This window comes from Ochlerotatus camptorhynchus, unplaced genomic scaffold, assembly GCF_037179485.1.
Source record: "Ochlerotatus camptorhynchus isolate MF236.1 unplaced genomic scaffold, CSIRO-AGI_Acam_v1.1 ptg000070l, whole genome shotgun sequence".
NCBI lineage: Eukaryota > Metazoa > Arthropoda > Insecta > Diptera > Culicidae > Ochlerotatus > Ochlerotatus camptorhynchus.
This window is the reverse complement of record NW_027040560.1, coordinates 7,632,522-7,647,518: the sequence shown is the minus strand read 5'-3', so window position 1 is coordinate 7,647,518 and position 14,997 is coordinate 7,632,522. Positions and strand designations below refer to the sequence as shown.

The window sequence follows — 14,997 nt, the reverse complement described above, 5'->3', positions numbered from 1 at the left end:
GCTCAATCGCTGCGGTTTTCTGCAGAAAGATGTCCGATGATCATATTTTAATCAGGAAAATTCCATGCGAGATACATTTTAAACTTGTTTAAGACGATCTGTTCGCTTACAGGTTTACAGTATAGGTAAGTAACCGAAAGTGAGAGCGATCAAAGCATCTGCAATTTAGATACCTACGGTAGCGAGTCATTGTAAGAAGCTTCGGCAATCGCATTACATCGACTAAATGGAATATCAACTTCATGAAGAGCGCGTTTATTCACTGTGGGGGAATCCCAAGCATCGCTAAGCAGACTTAAGATGACTCAGTTTTGACTTCCAGCGGGGTTGGTTGGCAGGCACTAGAGTCGGTGCTCGCCATAGATTTATTAATAGCTATTTTATCCGAGATGTACGCAGTTCGTCAAGTGCTGCTAATTTGTAAACCGTCGATTCAACAGAACTATTCAATCAATTGAGCTCCACGGCAAATGAAGAATCGGAAAAAAACTCAACCTTCTTCGATTTGTATAAAATTTTGCATAATTGTGTGTTATAGGCAATAATTCACATTTTTGCAGCAATTGTAAATTGTTGTAATTTTTCTTCCGAGTTAACTTCTACAAAGAGACAAAAGGAGCCTCAATGGGAAATCCCCTATCCTGTATGAAAATTTTCATGGCTATTGTTAACGCAAACCCTAGCAATTAATTTTCCTTAGTATATAAGACCTATATTTATCTCACTCGATCACTTGCGATCAATACCAAGAATGTACCCTTCCTTATCATTAGCCTTCGGATAACGAGAGAAGAGAATTTTGAATAGGCCTTTTGCTCTCTTATCAAGCCACTGAACTCGCATATATTACTATACACGAACCAGCATTTGATCAGTCGAAAATAAACCTACAAAACGTACACGTCGATCAAACTATCTTGCGATAATTAGAGGAGAGTAATAAATAGAAGTGAAGTTAAAATAAAGTGATCCCTCTTTACACGCAAAACTTCCGCCGCGAATTTTTAGTGCCTAATCCGAACGTCTCGTAAGTGCCCGCGCCAACATTTTTGGTCCTTCGAACCGGATCAACCGTGAGAAATTTAATAAATCGCGGTGATTAATTGCCATTGCGGGTTACTGTTCGGTACTACAAAGTACGAACCATAGTGCAATTATTGAAGCAATACCGTTCCCGCGTGAGTTTTCGATCACAGTGCTACTGTATAGAGCCTGTGGATCAACGCGGGTCGAAGTTAAAGGAACAATAAGTGCGCGGAAGATCACGTAATTAAACGTGATCTCGGAAGAATTTTGTGAACATTGGGAGTTTGGCGGTCTACGAGGGAGAAGGCTCCAGGCAAGCAGACGGACATCTCGTGGGGACGCTATCGTGGCTTGACTTGGGTCCTTTGTGCACCACTGGACAATAGTACAAAGAGGGGACGTTGAACTGACGTCGTCCTGGATAAAGCGGAGCAACCTTGAGGTTGCATAGTGTGCTCTGGTGGTTCAGGTTGGTCACCTGTGTCGTATTGTTGTACGAAATATTGTTCGCTGGTTGAAGAATGGCTTCAAATTTGAGGCAGTTAAGCCGCCAAGAACGCTTTCATTTGGATACGATGGCCAACTTGAAGCAGTTTATGGATCGTTTTGATGCGGATAGAGATAAGAACCAACTGGAGGGATGGAAGCAACGAATGGAGACGGTTTACAGGGAGTTCCAGTTGAATCGTCTTAAACTCGAACTACTGTTCGATGAAACAAAGGCGACAAACGCGGACGAAACCATTTCTGATGAGGAAACGGAGAATAACAATCGTCTCATTCGCCAAAAATTCGAACACGACTATATCCTCACATCTAGTTTCTTAACTAGCAAAATTCGTGAGTTGAATGCAGCTCCACAGCCAAATGCTCAAGCTCTGGCTGTCGTTAATGCGCCAAATCTACCCCAGTCCCGAATCAAACTCCCTGAAGTGAAGCTTCCAACTTTTGATGGATCAATTTCGGAATGGATCACATTCAGGGATACATACAAATCCCTAATTGATTCAAACACTCAATTATCGCAGATAGATAAGTTTTCTTACCTGGTTGCATCATTAACCAAGGATGCCAAAAAGGTTATTGAATCGATTGAACTGACCGACGCAAACTACGCCGTTGCGTGGCAGTTGTTGGAGGAGCGGTTCGATAACAAAAAGTTAGTTGTTAAAACTTACATAGATTCACTTTTCACAATTGAACCGATGAAAAGGGAATGTTACGAGTCCCTTATGTGTTTGATCGACGATTTTGAGCGCAATTTGTGCCTAATAAACAAAATGGGCATCCAAACGGATGGTTGGAGTGTGCTTCTATCCCACATGGTCTGTAGTCGTCTTGATTCGTTCACCTTAAGGCAATGGGAAGCTCATCATAAATCCACTGAGGTCCCACAGTATCGGGAGCTCATCGATTTCCTGCGTACGCATTTAATGGTTCTCCAATGGTTCATACCGTCCGTTGAAATCAGCGAAGGTCAATACAGTCCACACCATTACTAATTCGAAGCCTGGTTCCTGTCCGTTCTGTTCGAAGTCTCCACACTCACCATTCAAGTGCGACGTGTTCCAGAAGCTGGCCGTTTCCCAACGCTTTGACCAAGTGAAGAAAAAGAACCTTTGCATAAATTGTTTGTCCTCCTCTCATTTTTTGAAAGGATGTTCGTCCAGCGGTTGCAGAGTTTGCAACCAGAAGCACCATACTATGCTACACCAACCTCCTAGCGATCGTTTGTCCTTACAACAAAAACCCAATACACCTTTCGTTTCTGGTTCGAATTCATCATTCTCGAACCAAACGAATTCCTCGAATCAGTCTTCCTCGCAATCTCGGTTGAATTCATCGATTGAAACGCAGTCACCATCAACCTCTGCCCAAACAACTAGCCTCGTTTCCACCACTCTCGTTGGTAGCAGTCGAACCGTTCCTGCTACTATTCTGCTGCAAACCGCAATCGTCAAGGTTTTCGGTTCCGATGGAGACGCCCAATGGGCCAGAGCGTTGTTGGATCCTGCATCGCAACTTTGCATAATCACGGAGAATATGGTTCAAAGGCTGAAGTTACGTCGCTATCCTAATCGTCAAGAAATTGGAGGCATTGGTAACACTCTCGTGGTATCGTATCACGCTGTTGATGTTGGGATAGGGTCCCATTGCACCAAATATACTGTCGAAGAACCTTGTCACATACTGAAGAAGATCACCCGTGAGCTTCCTGCCAACGCGGTCGATTCTTCCTGCTGGAACGTTCCATCCGGAATCACACTAGCAGATCCCAACTTCCATGAACCGGGACCCATAGATCTTCTGCTGGGCATGGAACTGTATTTCGAACTACTCCTAGAAGGATTCATCAAGCTGGGTCCTGAAAAGCCGGTTCTGCAAAATACCGTTTTTGGCTGGGTAGCATCCGGTAAGGTAGGGCTTTATCATTCCCGTAACCAACTCAAAGTGGCTCACGTGTGCAGCACAGAGCCACTCGATGATCAAATCGCTCGCTTTTAGGAAATAGAGCACTGCTGGTCTCCTAGCACTCGTTCTCCAGAAGAAACTTTCTGTGAAGAACACTTCGTTGCCAACACTTTTCGAGACGAATTGGGTAGATTCGTAGTCACCCTACCGAAACGAGTCGATGTACTGTCTCAACTCGGAAATTCGAAGGAAATAGCCACTCGCAGATTCCTTGCTCTTGAACGTCGTCTTGAAGCGAACCCAAAACTGAAGGAGGCGTACGCTGCATTTATTGCTGAGTATTTGCAGCTCAACCACATGCGAGAAATTGACGACACGTTCAACACTCTTCCGTCTTACTACCTGCCTCATCATGGCGTCGAGAAAGCTGATAGCACAACCACTAAATTAAGGGTAGTGTTCGATGCCTCTTGTCGGACGGACAGCGGAGTATCGCTCAATCAGGCGCTGATGGTAGGTCCTATGTTACAGGATGACATACACGAGATATCGCTTCGCTTCCGGATGCACCAGTTTGCCATCGTTGCCGATTGCGAAAAAATGTACCGGCAACTTCGTCTTCACCCTGTTGACTGTCCACTGCATCGCATCCGCTGGCGTTTCTCTTCCTCGGAACCGCTGAAAACCTTCGAGCTTACCACCGTCACCTATGGCACTGCCTCGGCGCCATATTTGGCTACTAGGTGTCTTCTGGAGCTGTCTAAGCAAGGAGCTGATCTGTATCCTCATGCAGCGCTAGTCCTCTCGAAGGATTTTTATATGGACGATATGCTGACTGGGGTCGACGATGAAGAAGAAGGAAAAGAACTGTGCACACAGTTACGAAATCTGCTGCAATCTGCCGGGCTTAACTTACGCAAATGGGCGTCCAACTCGACGGCCATCCTTTCGATCATACCACCCGAACTACGTGAAGAACGAGCAGTCCTAGCGTTGGATTCACCATCTACTATCAAAACCCTTGGACTGATATGGGAACCATCAACAGATCTGCTTCACTATTCCGTTCCCAAGTGGTCTCAAACGGATACAATCACCAGGCGCTCTGTACTATCAGATACAGCAAAACTTTTCGATCCGCTTGGGCTGATTGGACCAGTGATAGTTCTAGCAAAAATCTTTGTTCAATCTCTTTGGCGAACGTCTGCATCCTGGGATGATCATCTCGACGAAAATCAACAGCAGCACTGGCTTTCCTTTCGTTGCAGTCTAAATGCACTTTCTTCAATCTCCGTACCTCGGTGGGTAGCACTCGCTACTACACCAGTCAACATAGAACTCCATGGGTTTTGCGATGCGTCGGAACATGCTTACGGTGCCTGTCTATATATTCGTACCGTTTCTAATGATGGGAGCATCTCCGTTCGTTTGCTGACTGCGAAATCCAAGGTGGCACCTCTCGGAGATTCGAAGAAGCAGAAAAGGGTCAGTCTTCCCAGGTTGGAGTTGTCTGCGGCTCTTCTCTTGAGCCACTTGTACCACAAGGTGAACTCTAGCATCGCACTGAACACTCAACCGTTCTTCTGGTCGGACTCAACGATCACACTCCACTGGATCAACTCGGTTCCGTCAAGGTGGAAAACTTTTGTTGCGAATCGAGTATCGGAAGTGCAACATCTAACAACCAACGGTGTCTGGGCTCACGTTTCGGGTATGGATAATCCAGCGGACATAATCTCTCGTGGAATGGAAGCAAGTCAGTTAGAGGAGTCGTCAGCCTGGTGGACGGGACCATCCTGGCTGAAACAACCATCCCGTTTCTGGCCTCCAGTCCTCCAAAGTGATCTGCCTGAACTGACAGTGGAAGCCCTCGAAGAACGATCGGTATCGTTACCGGTCAGAGTTCACGAACCGAATGAAATATTCGGTCTACGCTCTTCATTCATTTCTCTAGTTCGACTCACTGCGATGCTTCGTCGATTCATTCACAACTCCAAACCGGACAATCGATCTACTCGAAAAATTGGATTTCTGCGGACGTCCGAACTAAACCAAGCTACAACAACGTTGGTACAGCTAGCACAGTCCGAAGTTTTCTCGAACGACATCGACGCCATAGCCACTGAGGGTCAAGTCAAATCGAACTCGTTGTTGAAGAATCTCTGTCCAGTCTTGAAGGATGGTATATTACGGGTCGGCGGTCGACTGCGGAACGCGGATATACCAGAGGATAGGAAGCATCCAATGATCCTTCCTGCACGGCATCTGTTAACAGCAAGCATTATGTCCCACTACCATCAGAAACATCTGCACGCCGGACCACACCTGCTTGTAGCATGCGTCCGGGAAAAGTTCTGGCCACTCCGCATCCGTAACCTGGCACGTAATGTGGTCCACTCCTGCATCAGTTGCTTCCGATGTAAACCATCGGCACTGGAGCAGCTTATGGGAGATTTGCCTGCTGAAAGAGTTACGCCAACATTGCCGTTTTTGAACACTGGTGTTGACCTGTGTGGACCGTTCCAGTTTCGCAAACTTCGCAAAGATCATCCAACAAAATGCTATGTGGCAATTTTCATCTGCCTTGTCACAAAAGCCATCCACATTGAGCTGGTTTACGATCTGTCAACAGCCGCCTTCATCGCGGCACTACACCGTTTTATGTCGCGGAGAGGAAAACCACACGTAATTCACTGTGACAACGCCCAAAACTTCAAGGGAGCCGTCCGAGAGTTAGCAGAGCTGCGCAAACAATTCTACTCGCAACAACATAAAGCAACAGTGGTAAATCGTTGCGCAGACGACGGGATCCAATTCAAATTCATACCACCCTGCAGTCCCAACTTTGGAGGGTTGTGGGAAGCGGCGGTGAAATCATTTAAGAAGCATTTCCGTTCAACAGTTAGCAACTCCATTCTATCACAAGACGAGTTCGTTACGCTTTTGTCTCGTATAGAAGCCTGCCTGAATTCTAGGCCGCTCACGCCACTCACTGCAGACCCAAACGACCTAGAGGTTCTAACTCCGGGTCACTTTCTTATTCATCGTCCGCTCACATCTTTCCCTGAACCTGATCTATCAGAAGTACCACGAAATCGGCTCGATCGTTGGCAGGAGAACCAAGAGCTCCTCCGACGAGTGTGGAAACGGTGGACGACTGACTACCTGTCAGGGCTTCATCCACGCACCAAGTGGACACAAGCTAGGGACAACATTGCTGTGGGCACAATGGTGCTCTCCCTCCACTCAAGTGGAGATACGGCAGAATCACCCACGTTTTCCGAGGAGACGACAACAACATCAGAGTAGTCAGCGTGAAGACGGCCGATGGAGAATTTCGCCGCGCAATATCCAAGATATGCATCCTTCCCGTGCGCCAAATCGCAACCCAGTCGGCCAATGGGAACAACCAGCATCTTGATGACCACTGATGTCCACCATCGCAGTATATCGATACTGCGCAACGATCGGAGGCCTGCGGGCCTCCGACCCCTGTAAGTATTGTTTTTCATTGAAATTTCAAAAAGCTGAAGAAATTTTTGTCCTCCTACATGCACCCTGGATCCATCGACGGCGACTCCAACCCCAACCACGAGTGCGCCCAACCGAGTGATGACTATCTAAAGTCAGTTACTATGACGATGACATCACTAGCAACGACCAATCGAACGATCGAGTACTGGTGGAGGAAACATCTGATCAAGGACCAGACCATGCGAAGGTCAACGACCCTTGCCGAGCAGAAGGAGAATCAAAACAAACGACGTGGAGAGCAATCGACGACAATGAAACCCGACGACGACCAGATCATCCTTTCTCATTTCACCTACATGTCGGTTGAAAGGCTTATCCTTTCAACGGGGGCCGGCATATGTTAACGCAAACCCTAGCAATTAATTTTCCTTAGTATATAAGACCTATATTTATCTCACTCGATCACTTGCGATCAATACCAAGAATGTACCCTTCCTTATCATTAGCCTTCGGATAACGAGAGAAGAGAATTTTGAATAGGCCTTTTGCTCTCTTATCAAGCCACTGAACTCGCATATATCCAGAACAACATGTGAAAAGGGCATACAAGCTTTTTGTAAACAAACCTTTGTAGGCCCTTTTCTCACCAACCGAGGGTCGCCCACGCAAACCAGGAATATCATCGGTTAGGGGAAAGTGTCCCCTACCCGGTGATGTTAAAGGTTTGCGTTGGTGTCATATGGGTGGCGAGAAAAGGGCCTACAAAGGTTTGTTTACAAAAAGCTTGTATGCCCTTTTCACATGTTGTTCTGGATATTACCAACAATCAATACGAAACTAACGATTTTAAATTGGCTCACCACTTTAGTAGCCTATTGGTCCCAAGCAAACGATTAACGTACCCTATTCTAGTTGAAATTCTATTACTACACTATGTTTGTTTTGATTCGCTATGAAAGTTTGACAGATAACATCAGGGGTGTGTGGATTCATGCAGAACATGCAGGGGTGAGTGAAATAGCTTGGGACTGCTTGGGACCGTTGTTCTGGTACTGAGTGAGCCAAAAATAATAATGATTTTCTTCGGGACCCAGTGGTCTTAGAGTTACCTCTATGCTATTACCAACCGGTGGAAACTAGAAATACTCAGAGGGAGAGATAGGCGGAGAAAACAAAATACAATTCAGCAGCAGGGATTTGTACCTAAATTATCTTGCAACCCTTGCTAGAAGCTAGCATGTCACATGACTTTCATTTTGATTTGACTTACGTGCAAAATTATAATTGATTGCATCGCAATATTTTGCACATTTCTTGGTGCCATTTATTAACCAACGAAGATCAATTAATCAATAGAGTTAGAATATTGTTTTTGATTCCAAAAACTAGTTGAGAAGCACACAAAACAGAAAGGTGACTGAATGTCTGTTTGATTGCAATACTCTGAAATGTATTCTAGTAAGAATAAGAAATCATCGGAAAAATTCTAATGGGAATGTTCGATTGGCTAGATTGAGACAGTTCATTTGGCTCAAAACATTCTCTCCGCCCATCTCTCCCTCTTAGTATTTCTAGTGGCAACTAACGATTTAAAATTGGCTCACTACTTAACTAGCCTATTGGTCTCAAGCGAATCGATTAACGTACTCCATTCTAGTCGAAATTTTAGTACTACACTATGTTTGTTTTGATTCGCTATGAAAGTTTGACAGATAAAATTAGGTGTTCGTGGATTTTCCTATGTTTCGAGGAGTGCATCGATTAGTTTGGGACCGAAGAGAGTACCAGAGCTGAGCTCTAGTTGTAGAATCGTGATCTGCACTTGTACTTTCGGACTATGGACGGTAACAAGAATCACAATTTACTGTAGAGAAAGTTCCACTTCGAATTAATCTTTTATTCTACCGTTTTACCAACAATCAATACGAAACTAACGATTTTAAATTGGCTCACTACTTGTACTACACTCTGAAAAATCTTCACGTCCAATTGACGTGAAAACATAGGTGGTTTTCGTCCACCCTATTTTTCACGTAACTTTTACCGGTATTGCACGTAGCCGATCAAAATTCAGCTTCAATTATCTACGTGATTAGTCAGGTAAATGTGGTAGATAGAGTTGATGTGGAATAATAATGATAAATGAAAACTTTATTTGAAGGCAAATCAATTTGACAATTAGATCAAGTAATTAAACATTCTATAACTCTATCTACCACAGTAAATAAGACCTGATTTCTACGTACTGCTTACGTGAAATCGGGGTGAACACTACTGGACATCTGGTTACTTTTACGTGACATTCCGTTTTGTTTAAAATGCTTTTCATGTAATTTGTACGTGAATTTTTAATGAGAATAATAGGAAGTATATATAGAAGCAGTAAATATTATGCAATTTTATCGGGAAGATATAAATTTCACGTGTTTAAATTAATACTTATACATGTCTAATCATAACATTGTATTGACTAATTGATTATTATAAGGTAGAAACATAGAGGTAACTCTAAGACCACTGGGTCCCGAAGAAAATCATTATTATTTTTGGCTCACTCAGTACCAGAACAACGGTTCCAAGCAGTCCCAAGCTATTTCACTCACCCCTGCATGTTCTGCATGAATCCACACGCCCCTGATGTTATCTGTCAAACTTTCATAGCGAATCAAAACAAACATAGTGTAGTAATAGAATTTCAACTAGAATAGGGTACGTTAATCGTTTGCTTGGGACCAATAGGCTACTAAAGTGGTGAGCCAATTTAAAATCGTTAGTTTCGTATTGATTGTTGGTAGAAACGTGTATGAGTTTTTTTTATTTCTGACAAAATATTAACACCTGTTTGCAGACTCAAAATGCTGATGTCACCGTCTGAAATTATAAAACTTGAAAAAGGCTACATATAATAATAAATAACTTAATGTAAAAGAATCTAATTACCGTCCAACATATGAAGCAAGCGCTGAGGAATTTTGAATATTTGAGGAGTTCTTGCACCACAAACGTTTGTGTCTTCCACCACGCTCGGTGACGCCATATTGATTTTTTTTAGTACCTGAAAATCACGTAAATCTCGTTTCACGGAAATATCAAATTTCCAAACACACAAACACCAATACACTAAATCTGTTTACGTGAATGTACGGTAAATTTCACCAACATTTTTAGTAGACATGACGTGTAATGCAGGTCAAAGTTACAAGCGTCACGTAACATTTGAGATTTTCTAAATACAAATCAGCTACGTGATATTTCACGTAAATCGGACGTGAAGAATTTTTAGAGTGTAGCCTATTGGTCCCAAGCAAACGATTAACGTACCCCATTCTAGTCGAAATTCTAGTACTACACAATGTTTGTTTTGATTCGATATGATAGTTTGACAGATAAAATGAGGGGTTATTGGATTTTCCTAAGTTTCGAGGGGTGAATCGATTAGCTTGGGACCGAAGAGAGTATCAGAGCTGAGCCAAAAAGTTGAGCACGTTTCTGCGGGACCTTCTAGTCTTAAGCTGTTTTTTTTTTTTTTTTTTTTTTTTTTTTTTATCTGTATCTGTATCTGATCTTTTTTGGCTCAACTTTTCAAGCCAATTGAATTCAACTGAGTTGATTGATTTGCCTAGTCTAAACCCAGCATTAGAGTTACCTCTATGCTACTACACTGGTACTGGTACGATCTTTTCCTTTTTATTTAACGTCGGTCTCTGTTCCGCAATCTAGTGCCAATCACCGACGGACATCGATTGCTATCCATTGACGGCAATCAAATGTGCAGGAAGGCAGCTTCCACACCTGCGTAGGATATCGCACCCATTCAACACACATACATGGGGCTTACTGGTACGATGCTATGTTCTAAACTTAACGAACAATTTCAATTATGAGCCTGGGGGGGACGTGCTGTCAAATCAGCCTACTGATCATCTTGTATGAAACGTAAACAAACGCTGTAGGTTTCTTATGGCTTGTTTACGTTTGGAACCAGTTATGCGAGGTAGGCGACGAGCACTTAAATTTACATTAATTTTTCTAAGTGTGTAAATAAAATAATGTAAAGAGTCTGATTACCGTCCAACATTTGCAGTAAGCTGCTGATACATTTTGATTCTTTGATGAGTTCTTACACCACGTTCGGTGACGCCATATTAATTTTTTTTTTGCGTACCTGAAAAACACGTAAATCTCGTTTCGCGGAAATATCGAAGTCGCAAACACACAAACACAAATACACTAAATCTGTTTACGTGAATATACGGTCAATTTCACCAACATTTTTAATGGAAAAGACGTGTAATGCAGGTCAAAGTTACTATCGTCACGTAACATTTGAAATTTTCTAAATTCAGATCAGGTACGTGATATTTCACGTAAATCGGACGTGAAGATTTTGTAGAGTGTAATAGTACGTTCAGACCACCAACAAACCGACATGAAACTGAAACTTAACTCTTGATCGAGAATCCATAACGGCATATCAAATGTGCAGCGATCCCATCTGTCAAAACATTAGAGATGTTTTATATAGATAATAAATAATTTGTCCGAAATAGATTAGACACGAACCAACTCATACATTTTATACGCGTGTTTGTGGCTAGGATAAATATTTTCCGCGAACACGGCGGCAGATGTCAGTTCTGTGCTTTGATCAGAAATTTCTTTGTAATTTGTATGATGATTCATGTCGGTTTGTCGGTGTTCAGACTACAGAGTTATAACATGTTATAGCGCTATCTTAATAGTGGTTTCTGTGTTGCAATTATTTGACAACCGTTATAACATGTTATAACTGTCCAGTCTGGACAGCGTTTTACTCTGAGCTACTCAAAATTTATTCAAAAATCAAAAACTGTCTGGCCCATTGGTTTAAGCAGATCTTATTATTCGCAGGCAGAATAATGAGGTTCCGGGGACGAACTAGCCTTGGGCTGAAAATCTCCTTAATAAAGAAACGACAACAACAACAACAACATCAAAGTATTGTATTGTATTGTAAAGTATCTAATGTGGGCCTTTTAAGCTCCGATGACTCCTTCCTTGTAGACGATGGATGTGTCATCTGCAAACAGAGACAACGTTCCACCATATGGGAGAGCCGGGATGTCGAAGGTGAACAGGTTGAACAGGATGGGATGAAGGATACTTTCTTGTGGAACGCCCGCGCCAATGTTGAAGGCATCGCATAATGTTGGATGATCGTTGTAATTTGTACACGAGATCATCATGCCAGACATTATCGAACGTTTTTTCAACACCCAACAATGCCATAGCAGATGTTTGAGAGACAGTCTTGTCGTCTTGTTCCGTCTGAGAATATTTGTTACTCGAGTCATTTGACCTTTTTTTAAGCCAAACTGCTCGTCGAGCTGGTTGAATCAATTATCTGAAAAGTAATAAAAGTATCAAACTTGTATCGATTACAGATCTTAGCTGGAGCAAGATTTCCCAGTCGACAGCATTAGTGGCTAATCATTATTTCTAACACTGCAACAATCCATTTGAGCGATATAAGATGAAACAACAAACGGACATTTTTAGGGCCACGATTTAAAACATTAAAGAGTTAAAATTACAGATTGTTGAACAATTAATAGAATCAAACCCCTAAAGCAAATGGACCGACCAATTACGGCTCAACGACTCTTCTACGTTTTTTTTTGGGGGTGTGATATTGCAACAACCGCCAATGTTCCAGTCCATGCGATCTCAATATAATGTACGTTAGACAATTCCTCGAAAAAAAAAAAAACATGTGCATCAGAAGATATATTTTAGAAACCACATTCAATATGGTCCAGTATCCAATCCATATAGCTTGCCACTCGACTGTAAACGCCAGGAACGCTTTTTTTCCCACATGAATCTATTCCGAATGTAACGATTCCAAACTGCACAAAGCGAGCACCACCTAATGCATAACTCGCACTAGATACCAACGGCCCACCAGAATCTCCCCTGCAGGAATCTACTAATCCCTTCCCCTGGGCACACAGCTGCTTGTCGGTCAGTTGAATAATCATTCGAAATTTCGACATTTCTCCCTGACATGTTTCTCCTTCGACGTGGTTTAGTACCGCTTCCAGCAGAACATCCGATCCCGTTGTATTTTCGGTGGTTCCCCAACCAGTTACGATGTAGTGTGCAAATGCTTGTGTCTGCAGTGCTTCCGTAATAGGCAAACAAATTGGTTGAATATGATCTACAAAACAGTGAATCAACGTTATGACATGTTCAACGATAACTTGTCTCAAGTCGATACCTTTCATACTAACATCCCGGTCCAGCCGAATCAGTCCAATATCATTGCTATATTTCGGTCGATTGTAGGCCTGGTGCATTTCAATCGATTCAATCCCGAATTCCTCAACCGGACCAGCGCATTCCTTTTCCATTTCATTACCATTGTTATCACGATAAATATTGCAATCCACCATTTGATTCTTGGTATGCTCTCCCAGTATAACGGTATGCCTAAAATAAGACAAAGTTGATAATCTTCAAGTTTGTACGGTCATTCCACACATTAACTCACAATTGTCTACTGCTCCTAGTTTTGATGCAATGTGCTGCCGTTAAAACGTAACGCTCATTGATCAATGAGCCCCCACAGCCACCTACGATTTCACCGTTTTCGATGTATTGCAGAACTGCCATCCAAGGGTAGGCAAACACTTGGGTAGCGTTTCCATGGGAAATTCTATCGGTGACTATTCGGCCACACTCCTCCGGTAGCAGATCTTGTTTGTTGCACGAACGAGCACGTGGCGTAGTAGTAGTAGTAGAAGTAGTAGTAGTAGTGGTAGTAGTAGAACGCTCCCGAACGACTTCTCGCGGTGAACAGCAAATACTACGCGTTACTCCTGGAAGAGTGCAAGCTGCCTTTTCTATGTAGGAGTCATATTTCTTCGATTGTGGAGTTGGGTTGATTACTAATTTGTAGATGTTACGGCACCTCTGGATCGCAACGCATTTGCCCGGTTCATTGTAAGGTAATGTACATGGTTCGCTTTCTAAAATGGAGATTCAAAAAAAGGTTCAAAAACACTGAAACCAATCACAAGTTGTATAACGTACGGGCTACAACTCCATCCTGACAGAGGCTTAGAATCACTATCCAACAGATAAGTAAACGGGAAAACGACAAAGGCTCCATCCAGGCACTTGACACGGACTGCAAAAAGTCACGTACGATCACTGCGAGGTAACTTGCGAACTCGAAATAAATAGCAAACGGTGGAGGTGGACTTTCTTAGCTGGAGGTTGGAGCGATTCGCATTATCGCACTAACCTTTGCTCCCGAAGTTTGTTTTGTTCCGTTGCTGCAGTATTTTCCCGCTGCTCGCAGAACATAAGGAAGTGAGAGTAAAATGGCACGTATAGAGCAATACAGCAATCAGCTAGGTATTCCCCAGAAAATATCAATGCTTGTAGACAGATAACGAACGAGTTAGTTCATAGCGATTTTTAGCGGCACCCAAAGATACTTTTTACAAACCAGTATAACACGTACAACATTTGTGATAGACAATTGGTGTCTTCAGTAAAGTTGCATCAAATACATGTTTAAAATTGATCTCAAATGCCTAAAAAGTTAATATTGAAACATCAAAAGATTGGCTAAAGCAAACCTGCTTGAAGTTATGTTGCATTCATTTAAAAAACTGCTAATGAAAGCTTAATAGGGTAGGTGTTCCAGTAATACACGATACGAGTTGACATAAGATGTCTTGTCTTGTCTTGTCTTGTCTTGTCTTCTTTCCTTTATTTAACGTCGGTCTCTGTTCCGCAATCTAGTGCCAATCACCGACGGACATCGATTGCCATCCATTGACGACAATCGAATGTGCAGGAAGGCAGCTTCCACACCTGCGTAGGATATCGTACCCATTCAAACACACATGGGCCGGGACCAACGGCTTTACTTCCCTTCCGAAGGAAGACGTGACCAGAGATTTTTATGCCTCAGAAAAATCCCACCGACCTCGGCTGTGATTGAACCCAAACCCATTGAGGTGAGAAAGCAGTCACGTTTACCACTACACCACCGGCGCCGGCTGACACTCGGGCTGACATAAGATGTGAGTT

General features: G+C 43.0%; 1 protein-coding gene across 1 annotated transcript in view; it reads right to left on the bottom strand.

Annotated features, from left to right (window-relative positions):
* Positions 1-14,149, bottom strand: part of LOC135697477 (serine protease grass-like) — a 44,152-nt gene extending 30,003 nt beyond the window's left edge. Inside the window, exons 1-4 of the mRNA XM_065217222.1 lie at positions 13,987-14,149; positions 13,445-13,922; positions 13,172-13,383; positions 12,617-13,111 (exon numbers count right to left, since the gene is read on the bottom strand). Coding sequence (XP_065073294.1) covers positions 12,684-13,111; positions 13,172-13,383; positions 13,445-13,922; positions 13,987-14,065 — 1,197 coding nt within the window. The 5' untranslated portion in view covers positions 14,066-14,149 and the 3' untranslated portion in view covers positions 12,617-12,683. Of the gene's footprint in view, positions 13,112-13,171; positions 13,384-13,444; positions 13,923-13,986 lie in introns of the transcript that reaches the window.
* Positions 14,150-14,997: the final 848 nt, after the last annotated feature.